We start from the raw sequence: 17,001 nt of genomic DNA on the forward strand, positions 1-17,001 counted from the left end.
GTGTCACTGAGCAACAGGGATGAGCCTCAACTTCTTCTCAGTCACCCAATCACAGCCAAGACTCCACAATACACTGTGTTGCCTGTGGTTCTTGGACACAAACATTCAATAAGTTCCATGAGATATTCACTGCCACTCTCAAATAGGTTTGTGTCAGGTGACTTTGCCTGACTATATACTAATGTAAGCACTCTGAACACATTTAAGATATGCTGGAGAGACTGCACTGTTTCCTGAGTTAGGTCTCCTCAATGCATTTTTCTCTCTCGCTTTTTAAAATTTACTTTATTGTTATTAAGGTGATGAACAGAGGAATTACAATTACATGAGTCGGGCTTCCTAGCCTGCTTGCACAAACCAGGCCAGTGTCTCTGGGAACACTGATAGGCTGGAACCATATGAATAATCAGTCATTGCCAATTGAGAATCATTGCTCATAAGACTATCAAGAAAGGGGGGAAAGAGTCAAGCGAGGTGGTGGAGAATGTTGTCGATGTCCAAAACATTGGTCAGACCAACACGCAGCACAGCCACTGGAAAAGAGAGACAAGCGAGTTGGTGGTAGCTTCTAGACCGCAGGGATGCTGTCCCCATACACAGCCTCCTGTCCTGTGGTATCACTTTTCATATTTCCATCCTCCAGTAAGTGCCTTGCTTCACCATAGCAAGTCACATACATGACTGAAGTCACTAGTTCCTAAGCCAGAGCAACACTGAAATGTGACTTAGAAAAACATCAAGACCCAAAAGGGGTTTCCAAAATTAGATGCGTGTATACAGTTGACCCCAAACACCCACAAGTCCCTCATCTGTGCATGTAGACTGTCACAGGTTGAAAACATTCCGTGAAATAATTGCATCTGTACTGAATTGGAACAGGTCTTTTTTCTTGTCATTTATTCACCAAACAATACAGTGTAACAACTATTTGCATAGCATTAACATTGTATTAGGTATTATAAATAAGCCACAGGAGGATGTATGTAGGTTATATGCAAATACTATGTCATTTTATATAAGGGACTTGAGTATCTGTGGATTTTGATGTCTGAGGAAAGTCCTGGAAACCATTCTATGTAGATACTGAAGGACAATTGTATTCATATACATATATATTCATATCTATATGCATATGTAGTCTTATATTCTAATATATCTTTGCCTGTATTCTCATATACATCTTATATGTGTATATATTCTTATAGACAATCAACATTTCATGTAGATGCATATATATATTCCTAGATATGTATATATTCTACATATACACTAATTTTAGGTTCCACACTATTGTTGAGATGTCTGCAGTAGCCCACAGATAGGATCCTAGAAAAGTATTTCTTAGATCACAGAAAGGGGATCAATAACACCACCATTCAAGAGAAAGAAAGAAAATGGTTGAGTTCAGACAGCCTGGTAGGGCTAGCAATAATCTGGTCCTCTAGCTCCCTTGCTTCAGAAGTAAATCAAAGGCCAATGCCTCTTCCCTGAGCTGGACCCATGGGACATGACCCTGCCTCCTGCTGCCCCCTCCAGTCACTGTGGCCTCTACTGTCTAGAGCTACAGCCCTCCACAGAGAAATGACTGTGTATGTACAGCATTATGTGACTGTACACAGTCAAAACACTCCTTCCCTTTGTATCTTCATTCTACTTATTGCAATTTCATTATTTTGTTTCCTACATTCATCTACACGTCAACCCAAGACACCTGCTCCTAGAAGTCAGACATTTCAAATCACACTGACTCCCTGCAATTCCATCCAAATGAACGGAGGCTTGCATCTTTGATATTATTTCAAACATAGCTATAGCCTAGCTTACGATAGTAATAAATAAAATGTTCGACAGGCTGCCTGAAAGACAATCACATAATCCCTTCCCACCCCAGCCTACCTACAAGCATGGTATTTACACTGAAATAAGATAGTTAATAGGAAAAATCAAGGCTTAGCACCTATACATTCCAAGAATCTTGAAGCAATTTATCAAACTTCTGGTCATTTACCTCAGCTAGAGAGAGCTGAACAATGCCATCCTGGTCCTTGTCCAAAAGCTTGAACAGTTCTGAAACACCAGAGAAGGAAAGAAATTAATCAGATAAGTTCCTGGACTTTGGAACAATCGGGAAGCTACCTCTGCCTACCCATCCCCACCTGGGACCCTCCCATTTCTCCTAATGTGCCCTTCCTCACTCCAGCTCTTTCTTGGCCCCAGGGGCCTAAGACAGCAAGATCTAGATCTAGCAGCCAGGGTGAGGTTTTGTGGCAGCTGACATTGCCTCCCTGAACTCCTACCCCCTACAACATACACTTAAATGGAACAATCCAGTTGTCAGCACATATGGTCCCTTTGGCCTCTCCACCTCCACCGGTTTCCTGGGCAAAACTTGCAACTATTTTGATGGAGGATGGAGTAAGGATAATCCAGTCCCTAGCTCTGTCTCTTCCTACCTGATCTTTTCCCTCCCATGAAATGAAACTTCTTCCCTCAATAAGCTATTGTTGATTCATTTCACTAATAAAAATAAGGAAAAGGTGAATAAAGATGAGCAGATTTAAAGAAGGAAATGAAACCCCTTCCCTCAATAAGCTATTGTTTATTCTAAGCATCCTAAGATGGAAGGTGATCACCTATTGCTTTCCAGACAATGTCCTAGCCCTTCCCTAAGCATGGATAAGTTCTAAATAGAGGTTCATGGCAGCACCGATGCAAATAGACACTAACAGCATGCAAGGACAGCATGGGGCTCATTCAACCTGGCCTAGTAACTGCACACAGCCAGTGCTCTGTAATCTGCTCAGCTGTGTTCCAAATCTCGAACACAAAGCAGCCTCAGTTTTCCTCAGCCTCCCACTGCCCCAACTTGCCCCCAGAGTCCCATCTATTGTTCTTTGGACTCTGGGTCTCCCAAAGGCAATGTCTGGTCCAGTCTGCTGGCCCTACCCCCTACCACTCCGACATTTTGCAGGGTGAGGATAAAGAAAACATTGGCTTACTGAAGAGGGTCTCCAGACGGATCATGCAAGCAATGAAGCCATCAAAGTCGATGAGGAGCTTGCTGCATGCATAGCGCATGGCAATGGTCTGCTGCACCTCGTTGTTGAGGGTGAAACCTGAGGCAAAGAGGACCAGGGTCACAGGCAGTGTAGAGGACTCAGCACTGTCCCCAATGACACCTCAAGGGAGTCATAGCAGGGGACTTCTGTGGCTCTATATAAATTTATAAACAGGGCCTAGCTATGGGGTTCGCAGAAGGTGTCCTGTCTTCTGGTCCCTCTTCTTATCTATGCCCCACCAGCTTATCTCTGACCCAGCACCAGCCCTGATTCAGCCCTGGCCACAGTGGCCACAGCAAGTAAAAGTAGAGAAAGCAAAGGCCTATGTGTTCATTGGGCCTTGCTTGGCCCCTTCAGAACCCCACCTCTGTAACTGCTGTCACCTTCTCAGTAAGGCAGAGTGCTTATCCTAAAATACTATGTTACAGAGGATCCAGTAGCTTCCTATCTTTCCTGAGTAGATACAGAGCTCAATAAAGCTCGCCCTTCTTTCCTTCCTTCCTTCCCTCTTTCCTTCCCTCCTTTCTTCCTTCCTTTCCTCCCTCCTTCCTTCTTTCCCTTCCTCCTTCCATCCTTCCATCTTTCTTTCCCTTTCCTTCTTTAAATCTGCTCATCTTTACTCACCTTTTCCTTATTTTTATTAGTGCTAATTTGCAGAAATAATAGGTTTTATTATGACATTTTTATACATGTATATAATGTACTTTGATCATAGTCACCTTCTTATTATCCCCTCTTATTCACCTTCTTCCTGAAAGTCATTTCCTTCTTTTTCCCTTATAGACCCCCTTCCATTTTCATGTATTAAAAAAAATCTTGTTTCTGCATATAGGAGAAAGAACACAACATTTGTCTTTCTGTGTCTGGCTTATTTCTCTTAATATAATGATCTTCTCCAATTCCATCCATTTTCCTGTAATGACATAATTTTGCTGCTATTTATAGCTGAATAATACTCTATTATGTATATATGGACAATTGAGTATAAATGTGTATAATATGGATACACACACACACACACATATACAATTGAGTGTGTGTGTATGTGTGTCACAACTTTTTATCCACTCATCTTCTCAATAAAATGTTGTTGCTAACTCACTGGTATCCAATATGAGGGAACTCCCACTGACAATCATTAGCAGTCATCATCATGAGAAGAACTATGTTAATTGGGCACTTCTGGGTCCTGACACTTTGACAACACGACATGTCCTCACCTGACATCTTGAGGGCTGTCCTCATCTCATGGGCATTGATGGTCCCTAAGTGGTTGTAATCCATTTCCTTATAGATCTCCTAAAGCCAGAGAGAAATTCTAGATGAGAAACAGTAGCTTGTAGCCCCCAGACACTATTTCTCTCCACTTTGCTTCCCTCAGAAGTCCAGGGATAAACTCAAAGTAGACTTCACTGACACTTTCCAGATATATTCCATAATAAAGAAGAGAGCTTGGGCTGAGATTTTCTGTGATTCCTTTGCCCTCTGAATGGGGCTTTCAGTGCAGGAGCTGGCAACAGTATCTCTCATTACCTTCTTGTTCCTCCCTGAGCAATGTATACAGGTTTTGATGGGGTTGACTATAATTAAAGGTCTGATTAGATTAGTGACTGAAATAGGCTATGAATGAGTGTCATAGAGAATTAGAATGGAAGAGAGGGGCCAAGGCTTGATGGATGCACATGGGGGAAAATACAATTACCAGATACTTCTGAATCTTCAGCCAGAGTGTCTTGAATTCCACAGGTCCCAAGGTACCTGTCCCATTGCTCTAAGTACGTTAAGGATCAGTATGATGGAGCCCAAAATCTACACAAGTTTCATGGACGTCTTTCTCTTGTGAGTTTTCATGAGTCCCTTAAGGTCTTAGTAAACATTCGATGCCTGTAGCAAGCAGGGTATTAGGAGTGGATGGTGGGAAACAAATTCAAATAAAGGTAAAAAGTCAAATGCTCAATAAGACTCTCCTTTGGAAGCCAAGCACAGGAGTAGGGACTAAAAGACAAGTTACCAGCCTAAAGACTGAGCAATACCATTAATTCATATTGAATGCCTTCATTGTCTTGGGTGATAGAATGGCTGGAGCTACATGACCTGTAAATTCATTTTTGTTTCTGTGACTGACTATTCAATAATGACACTTTGTTGGAAGGTCCACTGTTACCAGGAAAATCAACAGGAGGAAGCAAGAGAGATTGTCAGCCACATGGCCTACTCATAGGACATAATAAAACCAAAACTTATGGAAGGGTCATGTTGAATTTTCCATGTCCTGCTTGTTTTCTGCATGAATATTTATTCTTCTCTGGGATAACTGTAGGGATTTGGTTTTGAACTATCCTTACCCTCATAAAGCTAAGTCACTTTGAAATGCTACCCTTTTCTCAGCCATCAACTAATCAATAAAGGCAAGCATGATACAGCACATTAAATAATTCAATGTCAAATTCCAGCATCTCATTTTCATGAAAGTCACACAGGGTAGATATTGTTATTCCATTCCAGGAGAAGAAGTATATTCGAAGCATTGATTAGCTTCCCCTAATTTATACACTTAATAAGTAATGGAGTCAGTATTTGGACCTCTGTGTGTTCCAAAGTCTTCATGTCAGAATACCTGTGGTCTTCATTTCTAGATAATATTGCCCACAGAGAACAGACCTGTTGGATCAGAGTCTTTAGGACAGAAATATAGGCAAATGTACTTTCAGTCTCCATGGGTGAGGAATAATTGATGCATGCCATAGTACTTGCAACATCATTCATGAAAGAATCCAGTCATAAAGGACCACTTGTAATAGGAGTCTACTTATATGGTGTTCACAATAGAAAAGTATATAGAGGCCAGGCACTGGTGGCTCATACCTGTAATCCTAGCTATTCAAAAAGCTGAGATCTGAGGATTGAGGTTCAAAACCAGCCCAGGGAGTAAAGTCTATGAGATTCTTATCTTCATTAATCTACCAAAAAAGCCAGAAATAGAGTTGTGGTAGTATGCTAGACTTGAGCAAAGGAATCTCAGGAATAGCACCCAGGCCCTGAATTCAAGACCTAGAACCTGCAAAAAAGAAAATAAAAGAAAAATATAGAGAAATAGAAAGTAGTTTCCAAGGGATGGGGAAGATGAAGGAAGATTGGTAATATAAATACAGGGTTTCTTTCTGAGATGATGAAAATGTCCTTACCAAGAAAAGCAATGAATTGTACACTTCAGGTGGGTACATTACTTGGTATAGGAATTATATCTTAAGGAAATTTGTTCTGCTGCTATATTATGACTCTGAGCCACTGTCCCTTACTATCTCCACTGTGAAACAAAATCTCTTTAGAGGTATCATCACAACCCTCTTGGAGCCATGAGAGACACAAATTCCTCCAGGTCCCCACTCATGAGTAGGGTGATAGCAAGGTTCTTCATTCCTCTCAAAAACTCTTACCCATTGCTACAGACTGTTTCTATCTTCCTACTTTCATATGTTGACCCCTAATCACAATGTGAGAGTGTTAAGGGTTGGACCCCTTGAGAAGTAATTGGGTCAAGAGTGAAATCTTTGTGGATGGAATTGTGTCCTTATAAAAGGGACCCTTTCACCTTGGGAAGTTGTAGCCATGAACGAGGAAGCAGGTACAAAATATGTCCATGCCTTGATCCTAGACATCCTAGTCTCTAAAACTGTAAAGAATAAATTTTTTGCTACATGCAAGCCATGTATTTAATGGTACTCTGTTATAGAAAGCAGAGCAAACTAAATGGCCATGTTTCGGCAGGAAAGAAGAATTAAATTAGATCAGAAAGAATGTATATGTTTTATCATGTGTAGTCATTCTGAACTATTGGTGATACTTGTCCAAGGTCCATGCTAAGATTCTGAAACAAAGGCCAGACAGCAGAGGAGAGTCAGAAGGGGCTGAGGGAAAAGGGTGGAGGTGAGGGTGGTTCTTAGCAGGAGGATCACTGGGACTAACAGTGTAGAGGAGAAGGAAGAATACAAAGGCTGCATGCTTGCTTTCTCAAAATGATTTGACTTTAGACAAGCCACTTAAACATGGTAGGCCTCTTTTCTCTCCTGCAAAATAAGGGTATGATTCCTGATGTATGCTCAATAATTGTTTCTTTCCCTTCTCACATTCTCCCCCTTTTCTCAGGTACCAGAGGCTCATGCCTGAAATCCTAGCTACTCAGGAGGCTGAGATCTGAGGATCACAGTTCAAAGCCAGCCCAGGCAGAAAAGTCCATGAGACTCTTATCACCAATTAACCACCAGAAAACCTAAGTAGTACTGTGGCTCAAGTAGTAGAGCACTTGCCTTGAGCTGAAGAGCTCAGGGACAGCACCCAGGCCCAGAATTCAAACCCCATGACTCACACATACACACACACACACCACACACACACACACACACACACACACACACACACACACACACACACACACACACACACACACACATTTAAAGGATACATCCAACAGACTGATCATTTCCCAGCAAGTGTTGATACTGAATCCATCAAATTTTATGTCTGTTCCTGGACATTCAAGTACAAAAGAACATGTGAATCAGAATTGTTTGAAGATAGAGGAAATAGATGATTTCTACAATAGGAAAGCATCTAAGAGAACATGACTCCACTCAAAAGGAAGAGCACCATGGCAAGCTCAGGGCAGACATTACCAGTTTCCTGGTGCCCCAGATATGGTATGGACAAGTACCAGCATAGCAGTGCAACCTCTGAGCCTTCACTTTGCTGCTTAGGAACACAGCCTTGGAGAATTAATATTTCTGAACCTTAGTTTCCATTTCTATCTAAATGAGAATAAAAATAACAACAGTGTCAATATTTTCCCTGAGGACTGACTGATTGGGATTTAATTGAGACAATACACATGAAGTCTTAGCCCAGTACATGATAAAGTCTTTATAAAACGGCCAACTTGTATTGAACAAAGCAGTGTCCTAAGCTTTGTATATCTACTTTTCAGAATAACTTCATTTGACAGATGCTACTAGTATCCCCATTTTAAAGATAGAGAAATCAAAATCCAAGGATGTCACCTTATTAGCTCAAGGTCACATCACCAGTAATGGACAAAGCTGGGATTCAGACATAAGCCATGAGCCTCCACATCTGTGCTTTTCACAACACACAATAGCTCTATGACAGCTGTCATCCTTATTTGCTAAATTTCAGGTATCTCCCTGGAATTCTAGTCACCCCTGGCCTCAACCCTTACCTTCGGTACACCTAGGAACCAAGGTAGGTACCAAAGATACTGCGGCCTCTCCCATTTGCTCTGTTCTTCTTGTCAACAAGGACCAAGTCAGGTCCAAGACTCAGAACTCCCGAGGGCTACCCAACCATGTGTCCAGCTCCAAAGAGGGGAAATTAGGCCATGCCCATTTCCCATATTGTCACTCCAGGACCTGCTGCAGTAGGCGAATGACAGCCTGAGGAACTGGAGGACTTAACCTGGCCCATCCCTGTACTAGAAGCAAGAGCAGCTTGGCACTAAGGCTTGAAGAGGAAGTATAAAGCCTTCCTCATGGGGCAGTTTGACCCCCAGGTAGCCCCTGAGGCTTGCTGGAGTCTGAAGACTTTGGGAGCCAAGTACAAGCTAAGACAGTCAATCATCCCTCCCACCTCACCTCCCTAAAGAAGAACTACAGACCTGCGACCTGCAGAGGTTCCTTCACAACTGACACTAGTCCTTTTGTATGAAAGCCTTACACAAGTCATCTTTAGCCTAGCTTCATTACTCCCCTAAGAGGGCTACATTTTAAATCATGGTTTCTTGGTAGTGGGCAGTCTGGCTTATCTCCAGTGCCACCCTAACTTCTGCCCAGTACCCCCTTTCATAGCCTCTCCTGCTTTGCAGGCCAGAATGAGAACTCTTGGTGTCAGAGGCCAAAGCTACTTCTCACCTGAGTGCTTTTGACAACTTCAGTTGCCCCCCCTGTTCAGCTTCACCCCATCATCTCTCAAAGATGCCCGTCAGCTTTCTGAGAGGCCCTCGGGGGACTTACGTTTGGATAACATGTCATTCAGAACTCTCTTGAGCTGATTGGCACCGATTTCAGACTCCTAGAAAAAGGAACCCAAATGCAAACATGTCAGGACTTAACCTTGCCTGTCCCTGGCCACACAGCTACTTCAAGACATTAATACAGTACTTCCTCCACTCTCAGATACCATGCCCACTGGCCCTGTGACTTTAAAGGCATGTGACATCTTGGGCTGGGGGTATGACTCAAGGGGTAAAGTGTTTGCCTAGTGTGCACATGACCCTGGGTTCAATTCCTAGTATCATGGGAAGGGAAAGAGAGAAAGCGGAAAGAGAGAAAGGGAAGGAAGGAAGGAGAGAGAGAGGGAGAAAGGAAAGGAAAGGAAAGGAAAGGAAAGGAAAGGAAAGGAAAGGAAAGGAAAGGAAAGGAAAGGAAAGGAAAGGAAAGGAAAGGAAAGGAAAGGAAAGGAAAGGAAAGGAAAGGAAAGGAAAGGAAAGGAAAGGAGGGAAGAAGGCAGACAAAAGGAGTAAAAAGAAAAGAGAGTGGGATGGAAGGAGATGGAGATGGGGTAGGGAAAAGGAAGGAAGGAAAAGGCATATGGCACCTTGAAAAATTCAAATTCTCTGTTTTTTCTGAGGTCCGTAGTGCCCTGATGCCATGAATGCAGTGCCCAGCAGCACAGGAGCCTGCCCCGGGCTTTCTCTCAAGGGATTTTGCTCAGAGAACAAATTTCAACAAATAGCAATAATTGGAGCCACCCAGGTATGCCACACATTCAGTGTAAATCCTTCATACACCTCTGCATGCGAGCTACTGCAGATGAAGGATGGTGGGCAAACTGGGAAACACTTCATACCTTTGCCGTGTCACCTGCCATTTCCCTGATATGATGACTCGGGGTTCCTAGCTACCAAGTGCAGATCTGTGACGATCTCACTCCAGAATGCCAGATTTTCCCAGTGCACCTGTGGGGGTTGCTATTCCGTACAGGAGCCTACTCCGGACTGGGGTAGAGGCTTGGAGAGGGGTAGGAGAGCCCATGTGTATTGGGGATAAACACCCACCCCAACCCTGAGAAAACATCCAGGCCCTGCCCCTAAACAGAAGATGGCCTTCAGGCCAAATGGCGAATGAGGTACAGAGAAGGAGCACTGGATTGAGCTGGGCTCCAATCTGCACTCCACCCCTTACTCACCCTTGGCCTTGGTCTAGTCTCTCCCCATTCTCTCATCCTGCCAGGACCCAGCACTGACAGAGGAGACCAGAGCTGCACCCAGACCCATCTCTCGCAAGGACCCCTGGCCTCATTCGGGCACAGGTTGGTCATAAAACCTATCATAACAGCCAAGGTCCCTCTGGGAAACCTCTGGTACAGGGTATTTGTGTCTTCCAGGAAAGAAGTTGAGATAGTAAGGGGACATCTGTACCTTAGCCCTGACCCTCTCAAGGCTGGGTGCCCTTGGCCAGCTCTTCAACTTCTCAGTGCCCTGTCACTTCAAGAGCAGAGCTCCAAGGTGACCGGTGCTGTCTCCTCCACAGTGAGGAGCAATAGAAAAGCAAGGTGAGCTTCAGCCACAGGCCACCAATAGGAACTTTACTTTTCTATCATTGGGGAGTGCTAAATAAAATACAGTCCCTTGTTCAGCTGAGGAGACAAGGCTTTATTAGCAAAAACACTGGCCTGCACCTTCACCTAAAACACACTGACTCACGTTTTCGGGTGCTCTCTCAACTGACTGGTAGTGCAGAAGAATTGTTCAAGGGCTCTCTTTTCTGCAAAGGTTTCTGATAGATCTGCTTCTATTGCTCTCCTTTTATTTTTCTTTTTGATCAAGGTCTTATCATATTAGCTAGGCTGGCCTTGAGGTTCAAGTAAGCTTTCTGCCTCAATCTCTCCAGTAGTGGGAACTATAGATATACACCACTATACCCGCTTCTATGTCAGCCTTAAGTCTAGAAAGTTCCCCAGAGCTTCCCTGGGGAGTAGACCCTCTTCAGGGTCCTTTTTGGCTCTTTATCAACCTCTATCTCCCCGGCCCAAAAGCAACACCAGTCAATATTTCTGGGGCCAGAAGAGTTATATTGAGTCCTGGGTGAACTCTGGCACATGGCTACCAAAATGAAACGCAATCAGCAGGCCAGGGGATGGAGGAGCAACAGGCAGCTCCCAGTACCCAGGTTGTGGGCTTATACCCAGGCCTAGGATTCCTCAGAATGAGCTACACAGGCACGTATCCAGCCCAGGTGCCTTTCCAGTCCCTTGCCAGGTTAACTGAGCTGCCGTCCGCTAACGCTGGGCAATTCCACCTCTGAAGGATATCGATTTAGAGAGCTTTCTCTGCCCTGGCTTTCTAGTCAGAGGCTCCATCTATCAGGGCCAATTTACAAACAGAAAGGCTTCTGGCAGGATCCAGAAATTCGGCTTTTCTATTTTCTCAAGTCAGTCAACGCAGCAAGAAAAGTGGCTTCAGGGTGATGATTACTGTCTCCCAGAGGGGCAGGAAAGGCCCACTATCTTCAGACAGGATGCAGTGACAAATGGCAGGCACCGACGTGGGGAAGGTAGAGAAAGCAGCCTCCCCCTCAGTAGTCCATGAGATGGAAGGGAACACAGGCGGCCACGGCCTAAGTGTGCTCTGGCCCAGTATGGAAGCTGCAGCTGTCCACCCTCCGCTCACCTTCCCTGCCAACTCCTCAAACAGGCTCCAGAACTGCTCATCTTGATCCACCTCACTGGCATGTGGCTAGGAGAAAGGGCAGTGACAAAGTTAAAATAGGAATTGTTAAATGAAAGACTCACACTTCATCCAACCATCCATTAGTATCTATTGGGCCCTGTACTATAGGCTACACGGAGGCTTAGGCGGGAAGGCAAGAGCTACCCAAGGTCCCAGCCTGGAGTCTTATAATCCAGCAGGGATGCAGTTCCAGGGCTGGGTTCCTCTATGAATGTGAGGGGAAATAAGCCCTACCACCTCCATGTTTCTAATTTCAACCTTGAATCACTTTCAGAGAACAACAGAAACACCAACACAAAGGTGTCTCAAGTCTGGCTCCATAGACTTCCTACCAATGACCTTCACAAAGTCCATGAGCTCCAGAAATTGCATGAGAATCTGGGGTCATGTTTATATGCGTTTCCCTAGCTTGTATCAAATTCTCAAAGAACCACATGATTTTAAAAAGTAGCTAAGAATACAGATGCATAACTAGAATCAGGGCCGATATAGCAGAGTAGCCACTCATTGGATTCCCAAGGACTCTGAATATCCATTGCCTTAAATCTAATATTAAAATTAACTAGACCTATTTCGTTGGGTCATTTTGAACATCAAATGAGAGCAAATCTGTGTCAAAGTCTTTAGAAAATTACAAACCATTACACAGGTGCTTTTAGCCAGAGGCTTGTTGATATAACAAGGGACTTCAGCCAAAACAAAGCCATTTCTCCCCCCACCCCTGCAACTGTCACCACCAGAGAGGACAAAAAAGTCACAGCTTCCCAGATGCTCAAAGAGTTTCCAGAAACCTGGATCAAGTTCTTCCAAAATCATCCCTAAGAGAAATCTGAAAGGCACAAGATTGCCCGAGGCTGCTTACTAACATAAGCAACTATTTAATGTAACTATAAGCTCAGCCACTGGGGTGCTTTGTGTGGCATCTTCATCCAGAGATACACCAGTCTATTTGGGTGGACAGTAGAGGGATCTCAGGCCTGAACTCCATAAAAAGATAGTCCTTCCATATTCCTGAGTCCTGTGCCACAGCCTGCTGTCTAGACACAGTGTGGCAACAATATGCAGAAGCTTCACACAACACCAGAAGAAAAAGACACTACACACACACACACAGGCTTAGGAAATGTGTGGCTTTCCTCTTTTTTTCTCATATGCTCTTATTGTTTGTTTTCCAAAAGACTGGAGATCAATCCAAATACTGTATCTATTTCCCCCACTGATTATCCTGCCCTGGACACTCAAGCACACAGTGAGTGCTTTCTATGTGGGTTTCCTGACTAGCAGTAGGAGATGCTTAGTTCTCTTCTCCTCCAGGGGTGAGGATGCATTACACAAGTTGCATTCCAGTACTGATTCTAGCTCATCTTCATCAGGAAGAGCCAAGGCCTAGAAAATAATGTGGTCTAACAGATATAATGTTACCATCCCTTAATATATAAAGACCTCAAATACATTAAAAAAGAAACCCAAAAGAGCTACCATACAACAGTGTCAGAGCTGGACATACTAAAAGACTGCATACCTCATGTGGGTTTCCAGCTACAACATTTCCAATTTCCCTGAAATGTGAAGAAAGAAATAAACCAGACATGAAGCAATAAAAAGTTCAGCCAATGGCATAGTGTTTCTGGAAGTTTTTGACCATACTAGGAACTGACCTACTCACCCAAGATGTTCAGTTCCTAAAACCTGCATGAACGGACTCCCTCCCTTCACTCCCCAATTCTCACCTCGATCTGAATTTTTCATCAGAGACAAAAGCTTCAAGGGCAATAGAGTTCCAGTGAGTTCTAGAATGTTTAGCTTGCTAAACTCTGGGGAATCTTCTCACCACTTACCTCAGTTGCCACTTCTCTTTCCCTGAGAACCTTACTACAAGAACCCCTGTGGAAATGGCCTTCTAGAGAATAAGCCAGCACACAACTTAGCTCTTAAACACGTGGATGTATAGTGTGTGCTGCTGCGCATATGCAGTGTGCAGTGTGTGTAGAATGGGAGATAGGATATATGGTGGGGTAGATGATATTCTAGAACCTACATGGCAACTGGGTAGTGTGTGATGCATCTAGTGTATGTGTTTGTGTGGTATGGAGGTATATAAAACATTTATGAGTATGTATAGGTATACTATGTAAGGTATGTGGTGTGTATTACAGTATGTTTGTGGTATATATGTATATATATATATATATGTATGGAGTGTAGTATGTGGTATGTGTGGTATGTGGTAGTGTGTGGGACATGTAATATCTGTGCATGATGTACATTGGATATGTATATTGTGTGGTGTGTGTATATTGCTTATATGTGGTTACACAGTATATATTGTATATGAGTTTGTTGCATGTGGTGTGTGTTGTATGTGTAGTGTGTTCCACGGATGGTATGTATGATGTGTGTGGTGTGCATGATGTGTGTGGTGTGGTGTGTTCCTGGTGTGCAGTGTATGTGACAGTACTAATGGGGTGTGTGTGAGGGAAGGTGGTCAGTACCTCCCCCAGACCCTGTTTTCTGGCTCTTGTGCCCCCTGCTGGATGGTGGACCTCTTCTAACCAAGTGCATCTCCATGCCTTTTCTCCCAGCCTTGGCTTTTTATGTAAGGAACTTCCTTAATGAACTACAGAACAAAGTGAAGGGGGTAGCAGGGAAGGGATGGGGGACCTGTGGTGTTTCATAAGCTTCCTCTGGACAAATCAGCTACAAGCCAGGGGCCAGTCACTCAGGGACAGGGCCTAGTACCTCCATCTGGCCATTTCCCTCTGCTCTCTCTGAACTCAACAACCATCCCTAATAACAGAGTGAAAGTTGACGCACAGGGCCTTCGCCTTCTTCTCCGAGAAGACCCTCAAGCAGAAGTCACCATCCTTGAAGGGTTCAAAAGTAGATGGCACCACCAGATACTGCCCAGGTGGCAGCTGGGCCCTGCCCGATACCTCCCGCAGGTTGATGTAGGTGCTGGAACGGGTAGAGGGCTGGTGGCCCAGGAAGAAGTCCCAGCCCAGGTGAACATCTGTGTGACTCTCCAGCTGCACAAAGGAAAAGGCAGATCAATTTCTCCCCACACCCCAAATGGTAAAAGCCAAGCATTCCTATTTTTTCCTGTTTATTTAGGGATCTTCATTGTTACCACCATGCCGACAATCAAGAGGCCTTGGCTTCTCCTATGAAATCACTGTGCCAGTTATCAAGTGTCTTTTGAGCATTTTTGAGGCACTGACCTTGACATGTAACTTCGGCCAGATCCTTTGCCTTCCCAGTTAAATGAAGGGTTGAGCCCAGAGCTCTAATACGGGTTGTTTCTCTTTAGACATTTTCCTCATGATTCCAACAGACTCTTAAGCTGCAGCTGTCCCTACAGTTGTGACATTGACCTTCTCAGTACAGACCTAAGCCTGGTGAAATGACTGTCAATCTCCTGCAAAAGCTTCAGAAAGGTAACTTGCTCCGAAAGGTAACCAAAGTGGTTAAGCTGCTCTGAAGGAGGCAGGCAGCAGCTCAGAAGGAGATAAGCAAAGGAGGAAGCCATAGTCAGGTCCAGATCAAGGCCTCTCTTAGGGCCTGACTCCGCTCTGAAAAAGGGGGAAGATGACCCCATCACTCATCTACTTGTGGGAAAAGAGGAAGCTATTGGTGTGGGACACAGGCTAATTAGTGATTGCAGCAGGCTTTAAAAACACAGGTGCCCACATTGTTATGGCTATAATGAGGCCTCCCTGTAGTACAATATCCCTACCATCCATCTCCATCACGATGCCTATGACAGGTGCTGCCAAGCTGTCAAGCCATGACTTCTGTGGGGCCTGGAGATAGAATTGCCATCCTAAAGTATTCACTGTCCACAAGTGGTCACCAGACCCTCTTTGGCTCATAGTTCTACTGATGAGAGAAGGAAAGCAAGACCATCTTTCTCCTCCCACTCCTCCCAGCCCTGATGATAGCAAAACAGAACCTATAGGGACACACTGAGGGCACCATGAAGTGCTTTTTGGAGTTCCACTGTGTGTGCATATAACCCCTCATATAAATAGAGTCTTTGTAATGGAAGCCACCATGGACTGGACTGAATCCAGGTTTTGCTTAAAATACTTTCTTATATTCTCTCAATAATAACATCCACTTGAGAGATAAGGGCAAGGTAGACCAGTTGCCTACAGCCTTGGCATACTGTACAGACTTAAGTCTGTAAATGGGTTGATTCACATATGCTATACCACTGACCAAGCCCGGAAACCTGGAAAAGTAGGGAAAAGCTACAGTTGGACAGATGCATGACTAAATGTTTAGTGCAATTGATTCCAGTTGCTGGAAGCCCCACAGAGTACAATGTTCTCAACCCTGGCCACAACTACAGTCATCTGGGTTGTTTATAGACCTATGATACCTGGGTCCTCCTACTCTGATGGTTCTGTTACAGTGAAACAGGGATACAGACTGGATTTGATATTCATTTTAAATACCCCCCAGGTTGCAGCCAAGAAGATAGCCACAGGGCTGGCATACACTGGGGCTTTACTTTCTGCTGGCTGTGCACTTATGGCCAGCCATGCAGCTCCCTACTCAGGAGAGCCAGAGAGGCTCCATTTTTAGTCAACTGAGATACAGGTAAGTGTGACCATGTAAGTGGGATAGTGATCCTATGACTCCCTAACCCAGTCAAACATTACTGAGGAGCACAAGAAAAATCAGGAGCCAAGAAGAGAAAACTGGTACTTCCTTTCCTAATCAGAACATCTTTTCTGATTTTAATCACCTTGTTCAGATCAGACCACTAGGAATATAGGTAGGGGAAACAATGGAACATGCTCCTCTCCTTTGGGGCCTGATAGATGAAACTTGGGCTGGTCTTCATCAATTGTCAGAGCTTCCAGCTCACCAGACTATGCAGCGTCCATAGGAAAACCAGCTTCCATCACAGGAAGCAGACGGTGCTGAGAGCCTGTCCCAAAGACCATCAACTTCTTTCTTACCAAGGGAAGACATCTTTCAGTGCAGGACTCACATACCTCTTTGGGAACCTGCAGGTAAGAAGGCAAAAGCAGGTTACCCAAGAGCTTTAGGTCCCCCGTTTGTGCTTGTGCATCCCTCCATGCCTAGCAGACAGATTGCAATCAAGTGTGAAGAGAAAGTTCATGCTAAGGAGAGAAAATAACATTTGTGAAACTAGGAGGTCACTGATGAGTTACAAGGCCATCTACAGGCCTG

The 17,001-nt window shown here is 44.3% G+C and overlaps 1 protein-coding gene across 1 annotated transcript in view; it reads right to left on the bottom strand.

Annotated features, from left to right (window-relative positions):
- Positions 1 to 275: 275 nt before the first annotated feature.
- The window catches only part of LOC138827428 (calpain-8), a 63,186-nt gene continuing 46,460 nt past the window's right edge, over positions 276 to 17,001 (bottom strand). Inside the window, exons 11-21 of the mRNA XM_070022914.1 lie at positions 16,803 to 16,814; positions 14,614 to 14,825; positions 13,322 to 13,358; positions 11,740 to 11,805; positions 9,083 to 9,140; positions 7,522 to 7,586; positions 4,762 to 4,830; positions 4,280 to 4,358; positions 3,000 to 3,116; positions 2,009 to 2,067; positions 276 to 533 (exon numbers count right to left, since the gene is read on the bottom strand). Of these exons, the coding sequence (XP_069879015.1) occupies positions 510 to 533; positions 2,009 to 2,067; positions 3,000 to 3,116; positions 4,280 to 4,358; positions 4,762 to 4,830; positions 7,522 to 7,586; positions 9,083 to 9,140; positions 11,740 to 11,805; positions 13,322 to 13,358; positions 14,614 to 14,825; positions 16,803 to 16,814 (798 nt within the window). The 3' untranslated portion in view covers positions 276 to 509. The remainder of the gene's footprint in view (positions 534 to 2,008; positions 2,068 to 2,999; positions 3,117 to 4,279; positions 4,359 to 4,761; positions 4,831 to 7,521; positions 7,587 to 9,082; positions 9,141 to 11,739; positions 11,806 to 13,321; positions 13,359 to 14,613; positions 14,826 to 16,802; positions 16,815 to 17,001) is intronic.

This window comes from Dipodomys merriami, unplaced genomic scaffold (genome assembly GCF_024711535.1).
Source record: "Dipodomys merriami isolate MVZ:Mamm:240054 unplaced genomic scaffold, mDipMer1.0.p SCAF_156, whole genome shotgun sequence".
Classification (NCBI taxonomy): Eukaryota; Metazoa; Chordata; class Mammalia; order Rodentia; family Heteromyidae; genus Dipodomys; species Dipodomys merriami.